General features: G+C 46.0%; 3 protein-coding genes across 7 annotated transcripts; 1 reads left to right on the top strand and 2 right to left on the bottom strand.

Moving 5' to 3' along the window:
* Positions 1–29: 29 nt before the first annotated feature.
* Positions 30–3,322, bottom strand: alg5 (ALG5 dolichyl-phosphate beta-glucosyltransferase). The gene is made up of 10 exons (XM_058086967.2): positions 2,966–3,322; positions 2,436–2,604; positions 2,297–2,343; positions 1,945–2,013; positions 1,737–1,829; positions 1,558–1,671; positions 1,432–1,491; positions 1,206–1,357; positions 664–749; positions 30–261 (listed from the first exon to the last, which is right to left on the bottom strand). The coding sequence occupies exons 1-10, from the start codon at positions 3,026–3,028 to the stop codon at positions 146–148; spliced, it is 969 nt and encodes a 322-aa protein (XP_057942950.2). The 5' UTR covers positions 3,029–3,322; the 3' UTR covers positions 30–145.
* A 94-nt stretch (positions 3,323–3,416) lies between these two features.
* Positions 3,417–5,771, top strand: exosc8 (exosome component 8). Its single transcript, XM_058086970.2, has 11 exons — positions 3,417–3,568; positions 3,703–3,739; positions 3,829–3,892; positions 3,988–4,061; positions 4,128–4,173; positions 4,366–4,471; positions 4,560–4,605; positions 4,712–4,808; positions 4,867–4,987; positions 5,062–5,168; positions 5,563–5,771. Exons 1-11 carry the CDS (start codon positions 3,552–3,554, stop codon positions 5,679–5,681), a joined length of 834 nt encoding a protein of 277 aa, XP_057942953.1. The 5' UTR covers positions 3,417–3,551; the 3' UTR covers positions 5,682–5,771.
* supt20 (SPT20 homolog, SAGA complex component) lies at positions 5,706–15,487 on the bottom strand. Of its 5 annotated transcripts, XM_058086960.2 has the most exons (24): positions 15,338–15,487; positions 14,817–14,908; positions 14,634–14,669; positions 14,327–14,452; positions 14,091–14,217; positions 13,897–14,000; positions 12,788–12,904; positions 12,652–12,705; positions 12,260–12,399; positions 12,017–12,173; positions 11,883–11,939; positions 11,734–11,811; positions 10,920–11,089; positions 10,792–10,824; positions 10,597–10,708; positions 10,387–10,492; positions 9,808–9,963; positions 9,342–9,633; positions 9,159–9,274; positions 8,330–8,385; positions 8,156–8,263; positions 7,599–7,689; positions 6,874–6,962; positions 5,706–6,387 (listed from the first exon to the last, which is right to left on the bottom strand). In XM_058086960.2, exons 2-24 carry the CDS (start codon positions 14,817–14,819, stop codon positions 6,199–6,201), a joined length of 2,517 nt encoding a protein of 838 aa, XP_057942943.2. In that variant the 5' UTR covers positions 14,820–14,908; positions 15,338–15,487; the 3' UTR covers positions 5,706–6,198. The 5 variants fall into 5 exon arrangements, with proteins under 5 accessions (XP_057942943.2, XP_078644084.1, XP_057942945.2 ...); XM_078787958.1 differs by having other exon boundaries at positions 8,156–8,385; XM_058086962.2 differs by lacking the exon at positions 6,874–6,962.
* Positions 15,488–16,283: the final 796 nt, after the last annotated feature.

The following is a 16,283-nucleotide window of genomic DNA, read 5'->3' as shown; positions in this document are numbered from 1 at the left end:
GATTGTGGTGTCAGCATGTGATGGTGATGATGGCGGCCACCTCAAGCAGGTGTTATGAGTTTTAAAAAGTCGTGAGAGTCCAGCAGGTGTTGCGATAGCGCCCCCGTGTGGAGCGGAGGGTTTGACGAGAAGCTCGCCTGACCGGCTAGTCAGTCTTGAGCGGCAAGCGCAGCTTCCAGGCTCCCGTCAGGTAACGAAGGCGGATGAAGATCAGGTCTCGGCCCATCTGGAGCCAGCTCCAAAACGGAATCAGCTTGGAGCCTGAAGCCACAAATAAGCATTTAGGGTGCATCCATGCCAACACAGATATTCATTCATTCATTCTCTACTGCTTATCCTCCGAGGGTCGCGGGGGTGCTGGAGCCTATCCCAGCTGTCTTCGGGCGAGAGGCGGGGTACACCCTGGACTGGTGGCCAGCCAATCACAGGGCACATATAGACAAACAACCATTCACACTCACATTCATACCTATGGACAATTTGGAGTGGCCAATTAACCTAGCATGTTTTTGGAATGTTGGAGGAAACCGGAGTACCCGGAGAAAACCCACGCACGCATGCATGGGGAGAACATGCAAACTCCACACAGAGATGGCAAAGGGTGGAATTGAACTCGGGTCTCCGAGCTCACACACAAACAGTGTTTGGTAAAAAAAAAGTTACCTTCTATCTCGGTCCAGTTGACCGCCACCTCAGCGATGGGGATCTTCAAAGACTGAGCAATGTACAGGAGCTCCACATCAAAAGCCCTGCAACAAAATGACAACGTGAACACGATGGAGAGAATTATGGACAATGTCATCCAACCTCAAATATGTTGAGAAATACTAATGAACCTTCTTGTTTTTTTTTTTAATGTCACTAACAAGCCAGAGCCACCTATGCTTTTAGATGGGTGAGGGGCCCAGCCCAGGGCATCACCTGCTGCTCACTGAGAAGAGCGACACAGTAGAGTCTCCAAATGTGTCCAATAATACCAGAAAAAACACTTGATTGTTGCTAGCTGCTTTTTTGACAAAATCTAGAGGGGTCTGAATACACGGATCCCTCCTGCTACATCTTCTTATTCTCTGGCAGACCAGACATATTGTGTGAGGTGCGTTAAGAAGCATCAGCAACAACAAATTACTTTCACAGCCAAAGTGTTTTTCAGCAATGGCGAACAGCTAGCGCCAAATCTATTTGACTTCGGAGGCGGTCCTTACCAGCGCTCCACGTGCAGAGAGGAGAACGTTCTGAGCGCCGCCTCACGCGTGAACAGCTTGAAGCCACACTGCGTGTCGCGGATCCCGCGCACGCAAAAGAACCACACCAGGAAGTGGAAGCCGTACATCAGGAAGGTGCGGAACACGGAGCGCTGCGGCATACAGGGGTAATTAAAGACAGACAGTACCAGTAGGAGGATCCTGTGAGTAGAGCCTCGGTGGTTACCTGGGCAACGGCCTCTTGCTCCAGGTGAGCTCTGGACCCGCAGGAAATGGCCATGTTGCCCTAAATGTGCTACACATTCTAGCTTACTGCATACAGGAAAATACTATTGATAAAAAACACGTGTACCAATTTGGGATTGAGGTCCTTAAGCCCCGCCTCCACTTTTTCAATGTCGGAGAACCTTGTAGCTCCGTCCGCATCTGCCATGAGAATGAGCCGCCCCCGGGAGCTCAGAGTTCCCTTTGGAGCCATGCAAACAAACATTAGTTCAATCATCATACGAGTGCATCTTGCTGACGCCTCACCATCCGCACGGCGCCGCCTTTGCCTCGATTCTTCACCAGAGTCAGAACTCGGACTTTATTAGCGCCGTACTTCCTGGTGTACTTTAATGCCACCTAGTGGTTCCACAAAGGTGTGAACGCAAATTATTACACCAAAATGGGAAGAAGAAGAACCCACTCATCCAAAAAAGAAATAGAAGACAATCTGAATATAATATAAAGTTATTACCTCTGAGGTCTTGTCCTTGCTGCCATCGTCCACCACAATGACCTCATACGTGAACACAGGCTGTTGTCTCTGCAAACAATCACACTGGTCAATGGTTGAATGCTGCCACCTGCTGGTGATTTTAAGAAAATGCATAATTTGTGCAGTGCAACCTCGGTTTTCCTTATTAACCGGTTCCGAAAGGTTCAATGAAAACCAAAACAAGTCTTCCAGACGAAATCGTGGGAAAATTTTCAGACACCCAAAAATATTAACAAAAATACATTTAATATAATTCGTTACACTGAAGAATGTATCCAAATATTACTTAAATGTACTGCACTGTGTTATTTATAGTTAATCTAATACTGACCTGCCTGCTTTCCAAATACTCCATTGCTTCCTCCATCATCACGGGCACTAAAATCACACAAACAATTTGGAAAATGCCTTATCAAGAGAGAGAGTTGGGAATTATATGTAATGCAAATATGAGGCGCACTGTCACTCACTCCGGAGCTCCTCATTGTAGGCCGGGACCACCACGGACAGTTCTACAGAGGGAGGGTCGTGCAGACTGGGGAATAGCTCTTTGGCTCCCGTGGCACTGAGGAAGACTTTCTCCTTGTTGTGACGTGTCAGGTTGATCATCCCGGCTGTGACATGTGCTGTGAAGATTACCTGTAGAGGGAAAGACAACACATAGGATGGTAGCGTTCTGACATTCATGAATAACAATAACTAAATAACTGTCTGAATAACAATTGTACAGAATTTGCACTGGTGCTCAGTCAAAGGCTGTCAATGGTTTACACACACATGCAGAATTTGTACAATAGGTAATTGTATACAATCTTGTATTGTATTTATTGTAAATGTATAGAAAATACATAAATACTGTGAGTGTTTGTCTCACATGTAAACTGTGTTGTTGTGTTGTCACAACTCCACAGAATCATACACAGCAAACACCCACACTGTCACTTTTAAGATAAACATGCTTCTAAGAACACGACATTCACTCAGTAAACTGACCACTTACCACAATCAAAGCGAGAGCAGCCAGTGCGACCAAAGCCTGAATTATTTCACACAGAAAGTCCATTTTGTTTTGCTAGAGTTGCTTGCTGTAGCTGCTAGCACGGGCGAGCTAGCCGCGTAGCTAGCTTGCTATCCTACTGCCGTGAGCTTCAGTCGCCGGGTCTTACTTCCGGGAACATGGACAGCCACAGCGTCCACAATGTCGCTCAAGCTCCAAGTGAAAAAGTCAACATATTTCCTCAAGTCTGTTACTCTTTCCTTCCAATCACAATTGAGCACAGGGTAACGCGGAAGTAGTACACGTTTCTCTCGACACATCATCACTTAGTGACGACTGACGACACCGAGCAACTCGTACTGACATCTAGAGGCCGGGAGGATTACTTGCAATAACATCCGATTGAACTAAATTTTAAAAATGACAAAAAAGTACAATACATATAATTTGGCACAACTGCTTAAATTGGATAATTTGATTAAAACGATGAGAATCCTGTGACGTTTAGTATTTGTGAATCTCATTCCGGTACTTTCCTCCTCTGACCTTCCGTAGTTTTTTTTAAACCCACGTGGTCAACCAAAACATCATGGCGGCTGGATTCAAGTAAGAATGATTCAACTATTTTATAACCTAAACCAACACAATTGTGTGATAAATCCCATAATTGCGTTATTCAAATCAATTATTACAAATAATGACGTCCATACAAATCTTACTCATAATTTGGTTCTGTTAAGGACCGCTGAGCCTCTGGAGTACCACAGGAGCTTTCTAGTCGGTGACAATTAACCTTTTTTTTGTCTTTTTTGCTTCCATTAATTACTCTCCAGTCCAACACCATCTTCCACTTTGTTTTCCTCCAGAAAGAAAACTGTCGACCCGATGGACGCGAGCTGCTAGAATTCAGAACCACCACCCTCAACATTGGTGAAAGCTGCATCTCATCATCATCGCCTAACACCCACAACCTCCCCATGTAACTGACATTATTTCGATGTTACAATACCTTTCTTTTTTTCCAGGGTCTATCTGTACAGCAGACGGCTCGGCCCTGGTCAAGCTGGGAAACACCACCGTTATCTGCGGGGTGAAAGCGGTAAAAAAAGAGATGTTTGTAATGTGAGTGAAGCAACGTGATAGCATGAGTTGTGTTCTTGTCTAGGAGCTGGCCAACCCCTCAGTGGAGGCGCCTGGGAAAGGCTTCATTGGTGAGTTGAGTGTTGTACACAGTGGAAGTCGACTTCCTGTTCATTGCAAAATAAGCTTTAGAATAAAAGTTATTGGCTGCTGTCTCTCAGTAAAAGGTCTCAAATACATAAACCAATACATATAAACCTTTTTATAAAGTTCAGACAATTTTTGCTCCATGGATGACTCGACATTCCCCCCTCATCCTGCAGTACCCAACGTGGACCTTCCACCTCTCTGCTCCTCACAGTTCCGACCAGGCCCACCTGGAGAACAGGCCCAGGCCGCCAGTCAGTTCATGGCTGATGTCATCGAGAGGTGTGTTAGTTAGTTTTTTTTTTACATTTTTAATTAATTTAAAATGTTGAGTTGCCAGTGTAACACCCCCCCATGTGGTTTGCTGCAGCTCAGAGATGTTGCAGACAGAGGACTTGTGCGTCGAAAGAGGAAAGGTGAGAGAGACGTGTGGTCAAAGATGGAATACATGCAAGTCATCATAAGGAAACAAAGCCATACAACATAAAGAAATGTGCAATGGTGTTTTTGTTGTTCCTGCAGCTCTGCTGGTGTTTATACTGCGACATGATGTGTCTTGACTATGACGGCAATGTGTTGGATGCGTGCACGCTTGCCCTACTGGCTGCTCTGAAGAACAGTAAGTGCACTTTGCCGTTGTTGTCACAAAATCGTCATATTTTCATTGGCTTCCACAGCTCGACTCCCAGAGGTGGTCATCAACGCCGACACGTGCGCGCCAGAGGTTAACTTAGAGAAGAGACATGGGTTGAACATTGTCAAGCATCCCGTCGCCGCCTCTTTCTGTGTCTTTGACGAGTGAGTCCAACCTTTTTCTTGAGTTTGTGAAGATCAAATGTCATCCCGTGGTTGTATGTTGGCTTGCTGTGCAGCTCCATCGTCATCACTGACCCAACGGCCGAAGAGGAGCAACTGTCCACCTCTCGGCTAACCGTGGTGACGGACGAGGAAGGTCGCCTGTGCTCGATGCACAAACCAGGTCTGTTTGTTTGTTTGTTTGTGGCCACAGCAAAAAGAATCAACCAACCCAGAATCGACCCATTTGCTGGTCACATCACTTCTATTCTGTAGTTTCCCAATAGTTTCCCTGACTCTGTGGATTATTTCCAATCACTCTGATTATTTTATGCAAGATGGCAGCTGTGATGAACTGCTAGCGAGAGGAGCCATGGCATGAATTGAATGCTGTAAATGTTTCAATTACTGCACTTCAGTACGTGTACAATACGTATACTCCACTGTGCACTAAGTGGGTTGCATCTGTGCACAAATCTGTGTGCTGATACTCACCAAAGTACGATAGGACTGGCTTTGTATGGGAACATCCTGAGAATTAAAGAGTGAGAAGGGAATATGTTGTGTTTGGGTTGCAGGTGGCACGTCCTTTTCCGGGGAGAGGCTGCAGGAGTTGATCAACCGAGCGACGGCTCGTCAGAAAGAGATCCAAAAACTCATCAAGAATGTGATAAAAAGCATCACAAGCAAAAAATAAAAGGAGCCTTAGACCTGCTTTTTTATCTAAAAGCTGTATTTTCACTGTCAATATATATTCTTTTTTAATAACAATAAAACTGCTGACAAAGACTGCTTTAAAAAATTATTTCTTAAGTGTCCACAAATGTCTCACACTCACGCGCGCGGGTCCAAATCCAGCGGTGCTGTACAAAAGCTGTGAGACAGTCTTGCGCACAGCGACGGCTTCCAGCAGACTGAGAGGTAGACGGCTGCCCCCAGGCTGCTGCTCCAGGATCAGTTTCACATGTTCTGCGGAAGATTTGGTGTCTACTGAGCTCGGCCCGGGTTCTGTGCTTGAAGGGCAAGTTCTACCGGCGGGAGGAGCAGGCGAGGAATCCTCCGAGAATGTGCGGGGACGATCCTGTCGGTCCTTTTGTGGAGAAAAGCCTTCCTGGGTGGTGCGGGAGAAGTATTCAGCTACTAGAATCTTCTGTGTCAAAAATATCACCAAGGTCCTTCAACTGCCGCACATCTAAAAATGAGCACAGAACGGATCATTCACGTCTTTGTGTCGCCGGGGGCAGCGTTTCAGCCTGGCGAGGTTTGGGGAGGGGCTGCGGCGTGCTCCTCTTCCTCCTACTTCTTGCTTGGTTGGCGGTATGCGGCCTGCCCGCTCCCGCCGGAGGAGCTGCCGCCGCCATAGCCATTTGCTGCTGCTGCATTTGGTGCTGCAAGAATTGCAACTGTGAGACAGAGAGAGAGAGATGAACGTTACATGAAGGACGTGACGAGTGCTGGCGGTGTGATGTCACAAGCGGCCATGTTAATGAAGCTTGAGCGAAGCACCCGTAAGGGCTTGGGACCACAGAAGGAAAGGGTTTAGGGTTTGGGGAGGGAGAAGTTTGAGGCAGTCAAGCAGCACCAGTGAAGCTCCCACAATCATCAAAGGTAACCGTGGCAACAACACACATGCAGCCAAGCAAACTTTCTGCTTCTTCCTGCTGAGCTTTTAGCCCCGCCCACTCCGTCCCATGCTCACGGGGCAGCAGCCTATCACAATGCGCTGTGCAAGAACATGCCCCGCACTCTTTACACAGCTGCAAGCTGTGATGTCACTGGCGTGCTCGTGACAACAGACAACACAAATGGAGTGTATGAAAACGGGGAAATGTAAATAATTCTCATTCATTGTATGGCCCCCTGCACGTGTGTGTGTATGTCACAGTTACTTGGATCTGAGGCTGGTGCTGCTGCTGAAGCCTCGAAGAAGGCAGCGGGGGCCCAGACCCGTCCAGCCCACAGCCCAACTGGGACAGCACTAAGGGTGGGGAGGAAGGGGAGAGAGGGACGGATCCCCGAGAGAGGGGAGAGGCAAAAAAAAAAAAAAAAAGATGGAAATGAACAAAGAAAAGCACATGGAGGGGGAGGGTGACAACACATGTAAAGTGGCAGCATGGAGATTGGGGTGGGGGCAACAGGGAAAGAAAGAGATGAGCGGAGTAAGAGGAGATGGGGATCAATAAAACAAAAAAAGAGAAAAGGTAGCAGAGAAGGGGAAGTTGAGACGTTGCTATCAGTTGTCACATGCTAACATGAGTACAACCGGCATCTTTGACTACAGAACATTCTAGAACCACTATGACATGTTAGCAGACTAGTGGCGGTCAGTCATGGGGGGTCAGTAACGCGTTACATGGAGGAGAGACACGTTGCATAGGAAACGCTCAACTGTAGCCTCTTTCACACAGAAATACTGCACAATAGCCACATCAGCTCAGTGGATAAGTGGATCTGCCATTTACCCGCCTCTCTTATGGCTCTCATACTAGATCCCAAGTTGGAACTTTGTGCCGAATAAACGGAACGCCAACACAGAAAAAAAGCTGTGTGTTCTGTGAAAGAGGCTACCGTGCGTGATTGGTTTGGGGATCTTGAGGGGTGTGCACCGTCGTACCTGCTGCCTGCGGAGACATGAAACCGCCGACGCCCAAGTTGATGACAGCAGTTTGCTGGTTTCCTAAACTTGGATCTGTGCCCTGATCGCCCTGCGGAAAGATCCACGCAAGTTTGTTCAAAAGCCAAAAATTAGCTTATAAATGATGAATGGTGGTTTCAAAATCAAAGTCAGTTCCCCCCCTCCTTCCTTCCATTATATTAGTGGGGCACTTCATAGACGTTCATATAAGGTTAATATACAACAGACATACACATTGTTCCCGACAGTCACAAACACAGCGGAAGGCTAATCCAGGCGTTGTGCTTGTGATTCACCTGCATTCATGCTCTGCCATCACCAAATAGGAGAACCTTTGATAAGACTATATTCAGCTATTTAAAGTGATCATTGTTTATTGCCATTTTTTGATTTTTTTTCCCCACATAAGAACTGTGGATGATCGCCCAAATAAAAGTGCAGTTTTCCTTTAAATACTTTGTTTAAGTCAAACAAAGCAAATGTATGTGTGTACATAAATCTATGCTTTTGTGTTTACTTAGTGTTTATTGACTCACCGTCTCCCCCTGCTGCTGAGGGCTGGAAGTGGCTGACTGACTCTGCGGGGAGAACTGAGAGAGCTGCTGCTGCTGCACAGGATTGAAGATGAGAGGACCGGTGGGGATCTGCACACGTAAAGACAAAAGGATGAAGGAGGAGAAGCCAAAACAGAAAAAGATGAAAAGAGTTACCTGCAGCAGGTTCAGCGGCCTCAGCCCCGTGCTGCTGTTCAGGCCAAAGTGACTCCCTGGAAGAATTCCACACAAAATGTTCAACAAACACATGTACACAAGGCCATTTGTGCCATGGTGGACTTGGGTTTGATTCCCCTTCCTAATCCTGGTTCCAACTAAGACAGGAACAACATCAAATTTAAGGCACAAAATGAATACAGACCCTCCATACACCAGTATAAGCCTGGACTTTGTTTTTCAGAGAGGTTCTGTAGCACAAATATGCACATTAGCACTCAATGAGGTCATCACATTTGACCTATTTATGTATTCCCATATAGTATCAGCATTTGGGACCAAATATTAGGTGAAAGAAGGAGGGGTACAGTATAGTAGTATAGTATTAGATATGTAAGTGCATATTTTTTGAATAAAATACTGGCCCATATTTCCAAAATAGACATCCCTTTACATGAAATATCATGTTGAAATTTAATGATTAGTTATGGAAGAGATTTACATACCTATTTATTATAGATAAAAATATTAAGTTTTATCTGTGACAAAGTGTGATAATTAATGGGCTAAAGGGGACCTATTAAGCCCCCCCTCCACTTTTCTGACCTATCAATGTAGTTAGAATGTTGTATTATTGTGTTAAAAGATGCCAAAGTTTCAGATAATAAGGTTTGCGCATGTGGAAGTGAGCCATGACAGAAGTTTGGGATGGCTCAAAACACTCAGTTTTTTCTTTGTGAGAAGTCACCAGCTCCATCCAGCTGGTTAATGTTACCCAGGCAAGCTGTAAACGTTGTTAGCTGTACAAGTTGAAGACATCCCAACCCACCGGTCTGTGTGGCCGGCTGCATAGAAGGCATTAGGCCTCCAGATGGCAGAATTCCACCCAGGTTCAGGCCGGGACCGAGCATGGGGTTGGAGCTGCTCATCAGCGTCTGGGGGTTGCTTCACAAACATCACATGTTATTAGACCGCTCTGACTCTGGTGGAGAAGTGGAGTTCTGCAGCTTACCAGACAGAGCTGACCACATTGATAAAGTTGAGGCCGGCTGGGTTGGCCATGACCTGTGACGAGGTGGTTCCCGTGGTGATGGACGTGCCCATGGTGGGCAAGGGGATGGTCATGACGGGCAGAGGCTGACTGAGGGCAAGCTGCTGCTGGGCGAATGGCGTGAGGAGGGCCGGTTGCGACTGGCTCTGAAGCGCTGAAGACTCTGAGGGGGTTGGCGTCACAGAGAGGGGTGCGCCGAGAGAGTCGGCGGGATGTGGTGTTGAACATGGTGTGTTTGTGGGGGTGCCTGATCCTTCAGGGGGACGACACAGACAAAACGCTTTTAGGTGCATTCAGCGTGGAAATGAAGCGATGATACAAGTTTTTCTTGTGTGTCCATCTGTCTCAGACCAGGATTGTTGAGTTACAAAAGGACATGGAAGATGGAAAGCATCAGTTATTGCGGGACTCGTCCTTGCATACTCACTCTGCGTGGAGCTCATTGGCGAAAGCGAGGCAGGTGACAACAGGCCCACTTGACCCAGATCCATGGAGTGCTTCCTGTTCAGAGGCTGGCCTTTGGCAGGGGGGGGCGTAGGACACTTGAGAAGACCACTGGTGGCTTGGGAACCATATGGATTACCTGGAGCAAAAATGATGAGAAACACATCATGTTAGATAGAGCTGCACAAAAATATTGGTGAAACCCGCATGGGTGTCCATGGGGGGCCCATGGGGGGCCCAGGGACCATCTGTGGAACGTACCATTGAAAGTTCCTTTCTTTGGGGATTACAATAATAAGACTAAAGGTGAAAAAGTGGGATTTCTTTAATAAGCAAACAGATAGCATTGAGTATGTTATGCGTGTGTGTATGTGTGTAAAAAAATCATCCCAGACAATTACTATTCAATTGAATGCAAGAAAATCGTGAGTCACATTTTTTCCAGAAATAGCGCAGGCCTAATAGACATCATATTACTCAAACTACTCCCATGTGTTTAGAAAAACGACTGAAAAGTCTAGAAGAGATTCTAATCACCATCAGCAACAAATATCTTACATACCTGAGGAGCTGCTGCCTGATTCCGGCGGCAGTTTGATGGGAGGAGGCCGATGCTTAACCCCTTTTCCCAACACGGACATCTGGATGAGTGGAGAAAAGCCATCACTCTAAAGGCATTGGAGGGGCATAAAGATGTACCGTAAACTTCAAAAACGACACTTGTATTGATGATGATGTAGACCCTCTCTCGCACACTAAGAGACACACCCACCTCATCCTTGGCGGGGGAGGGAGGCGTCGGTGCCAGGCTGCCTGAGTTGTGGGACATCTTGACCTGACACTTGACATCTTTCTCGTACACACCTTTGTACTGCGTGAGAAACCTGCCACACACACACAAACACAACACCATGAGAATCTTCCTCTCAGAGAGGACGAGACCTTAAATCAACAGAGCCTGACACACCTGTCCGCATCGATCTTGGAGCCAATGAGGAACCTGCAAGAGACAGGAGACGCATGGTTGATCATTCAGAGTCAGTATGTTTATGCTTACTGTCCTGGAGTGAATTTGAAAATGAATCCTGAGCTTACGGGGGATGTATGAGCTTCAGGTCGGCACCGTCTTCCTCGGTTTTTGTGTCCTTCGTGCAGTAGATCTTGCCGTACACCAGCGGGTCACCTGGCGACTGGAAGATTGACACCTTGGTCCTCTGAGCTTGACCCCCGACCTCACACTCAAAGGTGTAGTCGTCAACGACTTCCTGTATGGATCAAAAGTGTTTCCTGAGTACAACAAATACATCTTTCAAGTCTCTATAGGTAGCCCCTGATATATGATGTTCCGTGGTTATATATGGGCTCCCATAAACTAATAGAAAAAATAATTTGGTCAATAAACAAGAGACTCACTTGAGAACTTGTTACAGCATGGAGCCCACGGGAACAATACACTATGTGCTTGTTAAGGATAAATATGATATTGTAATGTTTTCCCTAGGTGTCTGCAACCTGTGGGTCCAGAGCCACATCTTTGTGTCTTGTGTTTTGTGGTGAGTCACCTCGGTGAGAGACCATCACGCTGGTCCACCATTTATCTTCTTAGCTTTCTTTGTCGCTTGTGAGCAATGATAACTAAAGCGACACGGAGAGAGTAACTGAAACACAAACTAATTGATTTGTTTTATTGCAAATGTTGAAATTGGTGGAGAAACCTTAAGAAAAGGCTTACAAAACATGACAAATTGCCACGTGACATCTGAGTTAATTTGGGTGTAAGAGCCGACTTAAGACTCTACTGACGGAACTCGTATGTAACCCGAGGACCACCTGTACGTGTCTGTGAGTTGTCACTTATTGATGAAAGCGTGCGTTTCTGCATTGTAAATATACACACACATGCAGTTACCTCAGCGGGCCATATCACAGTCGTGGGCTGAGAATCTTCCAGCTGCAGCGATTTCTCCACCACAGCGAACTTCTCCACCTAGAAACAAGCGCATGAGGTTGGTTTGGTTCTTCTTTTGAAGATTTAGGAAGTATAGCCACTGCTCTTACGTCGATTTCTTTGGGCACACTGAGCTGGCAGTTGTTCTGTCGCCACATGTCCACACACTGTGACCCAGCGCATAAAGAAAGCGTGAAAGCGAGCGAGTATAGAAATACTAATATTGGATGCGGTGAGCGCTTACGTTTCCGATCTTGGAGATCTTCAGGTCGATGGCGGGAGCAGCTTTCCTCTCCTTCCTCTTCTGCAGGTAGTCATAGAGGCGGAGCTGGGGCGGCGTGGGTAGCTGGGACATCTCCTGCTGGCGGTTGAGTGCCGCTCGAGAGTGCCTCTTGAAGCACCTGGCACGCAGACAAAAAAATAATAGTGAGCACCAACCCTTAAGCAGTATCCATGTCCGGATAAGCATTTCCTAGTTTCATGCTACCGTTTCATGGAGCGGGTGTTCATTTTTTGCTTGTTGTAGAGCAGCCGGTTGGAGGTGCATGTGACAGAGATGGAGGGCTCCAGGCACAGAGGCTCGGCCGTGGCCAAAATCAGCTGGCTCTCCAGCTGTAACTTGTCGTCCTGAAGCAGAGAGCAGAGCAGTTACTATGGAAACCATTTGTGCAACACACTAAGCAGAGGGAAAGCAGGTTTGGCAAGAGAAAGATAAAACCGGTTGAATGCACATTTTGTTGTTGGAGAGTCAGAAGAGAGATGAGAGTGAGTACTCTTGTTTTGCTAAAGCCCACCAAAGAGCTGGTAGGAGGCGGTGATAGGCATCTAAATTGTGCCCAATGTAAAGCAATTCTAAATACAGTAGGTCACATTGGTTACCTGTGTCCACTTGTGGTGGTCACTGGTCATGGCGTGGACGTCACAAACAAGAGTCTGCACATCAAAAACAGCACAGCAAAGTTGAATGAAGTTAAGATGTCCATTGCATTGCAGATGTCAGGTGTGTTAGTTTTACCTGCATGGTGGGCCGGAGCAGCACATGTCTGCTCTGGTAGGAGGGCATCTTGGTGTTGGCACACTGCCTGTAGTCTCTCACCTCTACTATGACGCAGCCACAGTGGAAAATGTTCACCTGGAACAACAAAACAGCAGTAGGACCAGAACCTCGGCCTTGGTTTTCTTCTTTATGTTGTCAATTCTGATACCGATCATCCAGGTGTGAAATTGATAATGATCACATGAATTGTTCATTTTTGTATTTGACGACGACTATTCACCAGTGATGCGGTATAAAAGACACGCCATATTGCTTTCCTTTTATGAGGAATGTAACATGAGTGCGGCACATTCACCGTTTGTGGCAAGTTTTAAGGTAGTGAAAATGCTCTGAATTCTAAGTACCTCCACATTACTGAGCTACTGCTTATTCCTGGCTGACTAATTCTTCCACTGCAGACGATGTCACTTCAACTCAGGTTTTTGCTCAATCCCTCCTTCCTACTCCTGCATGGAGGGATGAGGGAGATACAGTGCAAATCTAGTCTATAGCGATAGCAACGATATGGTTGCATTTTATTACTTAAAGGAAATATTGAGTATTTTTTGAAAATAACAATATATCACCCAGCCCGAGCAGATACGACTGTTTTTGTTTTGGCACGCCTGTGCAGTGTGAAAGAAAGTGGGAGGACAACGCTGCCCTAGACGTTATTTAAGTCAAGACACTACACTGCACATAGGGGTTGCTGCAGTGACTTGCTTTTGATATTGGCATCGAAAGGCGTCAAATTTTTCACGGAAATCAGACGATACTGATCGGTGGCCACTTGATTGGAGCATCCCTAATAGTAACGTAATATTGTAATTTCCGACAGAAATGGATTTGGGATTACACTACAAAATCTACACACTCAGGAACCAAGTACACAGTGCACACTATATAGAAAGTGTACTAATGCAAGTACAGCTGACTTGTATCTATTGTAACTAATTGATGAATTTTGGCAATGACTGGCAAAAGGATGGTTGTTGACTGGAAGCTAACTTGACAGCGTTATGTTGCCGGGACGACATCTTGTGGTCTGCTCATGTGGATGCAGAACACAAACACATGCATGCACGTACCTGTGACTTCTCCAGCAGGTCTACCAGAACAGGAGGCAACTCTTCAGCATCCAGGTACTCCAACAGCTCTCGCTCTTCATACGGCAAACGAATCGTTTCTGAATCTGGCGGATCACACACACAAAAAAAAAACCCTCATTAAATCAGGACATTACACCTGACAGAACAAGCTCAGTCATGAAGAATTTCTATACCGGATCCATTTTTGCCCCTGAGCATGAGCGAGTAGCCTTCGTTGCCCGGATACAAGTTGACTACCAGACATGAGACTGACTCCTGAGACACCAGCTTCTCCAGCAGATTCACATTTCTCCTCAAGTTCTGTAACATAAAATGTACGGTCAGGAGATGGAAGTGGTAGCAGCAGCATCATTTTTGACAACTGAAACTTGGCGAACATGCTTCACAGATACAAATGACAATGACAAACCTTTAACTCTGGCTCCTTCTCACATTCTTCTATGTAAAGTTCGTAGAGCTTTTGATACAAACTCTTCCTCCCACCAGAGGAAAGCCTTCTCCTGGCAGGTCGCTGGCGAGCACTTTCAACTATGTACTGAAGATAGAACACAGTCATAGCGTCACGTCAAACATCACAACATTGCACATTGCATTACAATAAGACAGTTGCCAATGTAGATATACATCACTGCAACCACAATAATATTGTACAATGAACACAGAACATTATTATACTTATGTCAGGTCTCATTCAATGTGTGAGTAGCATCGCTTACCTCGGCTCGATCTAATGCATATTCCAAAACTTGTTGCTGCAAAAATACGAGGAAAATAAACACATACATCAGTGACAATGTTTATATCCACAGAAGCCTGTGCAGCTGGGAGAACCGTGGAGGAACTCTGTGTTTTCAACAATATTATGATGGTGGAGATGAAGGAAAGCAAATGCTACATACCATTGTGGTGGGCCGCCAGCTGCAAGGTGACAGTAGATGATGCTGTCCTGGCTGCCTCTCACTGTCACCCTCCTAAAGTGACGATTCACGCCCTGCGCGGGAACACATGCAAAACGTAGATAAATGACGACTGGACCAAAACAAGGTGGGTGACAGGGAGGTGAGTGAAAGTGACTCATAACCAACGAGGAAGACGAGACAACCACTATCACTATCACCAAAGTTATGTTTGGTCATAAACATATGATACATGCTCTACAATGACAACAAAATTAGATATGTTTAATCTTCGTCACAGCATCGTCCACCTATGAAATGCGCCACGAACGCGAGCCCGTGCACGCGCGCACCCGTTGAGCAACAAGCTCGTTGATGCTGACCACTGAACGCTAGTGCGGCTAACATTAGCATGCTAGCCCACTAGCCCGAGCGGGGCTTGCTAAGTTCACAGCGTCGCGAACGGCACCGGGGGCACCGCGCAGTCAACGCGGCGCCATGCTCAATAAGAAGGGTGCACTTGCCTTCCAGGTTGCATAGCAGCCGACCGCAGCTCCGACGCAGGACAAGGAAATGAAATTGAAACATTAGTGTCTTCATTGAAAAAAAGTAGGAGCGGCGGCCATTTTCTTTCAGTGTGACAACAACAGCTAAACTTCCGGTTTGGGCGGAGGTAGGCGGGGCTACGATAGTAGGAAACTCACATACTCTATATGTCTATGGGAAAGTCATGTAAAAACAGTTATTGTTTTAAGTGTCTTATAGTTTTACTTAAACGATTAAAAAAATAAGTCATGCTAGCTTTTATTTTCTGGTAACCAATACAGGTTAAACAGAGTGCAGGCCAATCTCTTGTATTGCCAATTAAAAGCCTAACAGTAAACCTATTGTAAAAAGACTACCATACAATAACAAATGACAATTGACAATTGACAATTGACAGTGTCAATCAAAGCTGAGCATTATCTCTGTCAGAGGCAGCTGTCATGATGGTTGTGTACCTACGGTGCACCTAATTAAGTGACCGGTGACTGTTATACCACCTTTGTCCAGCAGGGGGAGGAGCAGGCCAATTGATCCATTGCAAGCCCCCATCAATCAATGTGGAAACAAAAACATACATTCATTCATTCATTCATTCGTTTTCTACCGCTTACAGTAAATTAAAACAATTATTTTGATCTACCATAAATCGAGGTGTGAATTTATAAATACACAGTCATTGACTTGTTTTCATTGCGCCTTTTTTCTCCATTAGCTGGTCATTGTGCGTCTTTGTTGAAAAGAAAACAATCTGGTGCTTGAACACAAACCCAGCACTGTGCTGGGTCCAAACTTACAGACCCGACTGCACAACACTCCTACAGTAACTCCTACAGTAAGGCCCCGGCAGGAAGAAGCATTTATTTGATAGTAAAACAGTGACTGGTGCCCATAAGGCCTGAGGACCAACTTTCATCAGCCAACATA

The sequence above is a fragment of the Doryrhamphus excisus genome, linkage group LG21 (genome assembly GCF_037039965.1).
Source record: "Doryrhamphus excisus strain RoL-2023G ecotype Guam linkage group LG21, RoL_Dexc_Guam_v1.1, whole genome shotgun sequence".
NCBI lineage: Eukaryota > Metazoa > Chordata > Actinopteri > Syngnathiformes > Syngnathidae > Doryrhamphus > Doryrhamphus excisus.
Note: the sequence above shows the minus strand (reverse complement) of the source record. Positions and strands in the feature narration are given on the sequence as shown.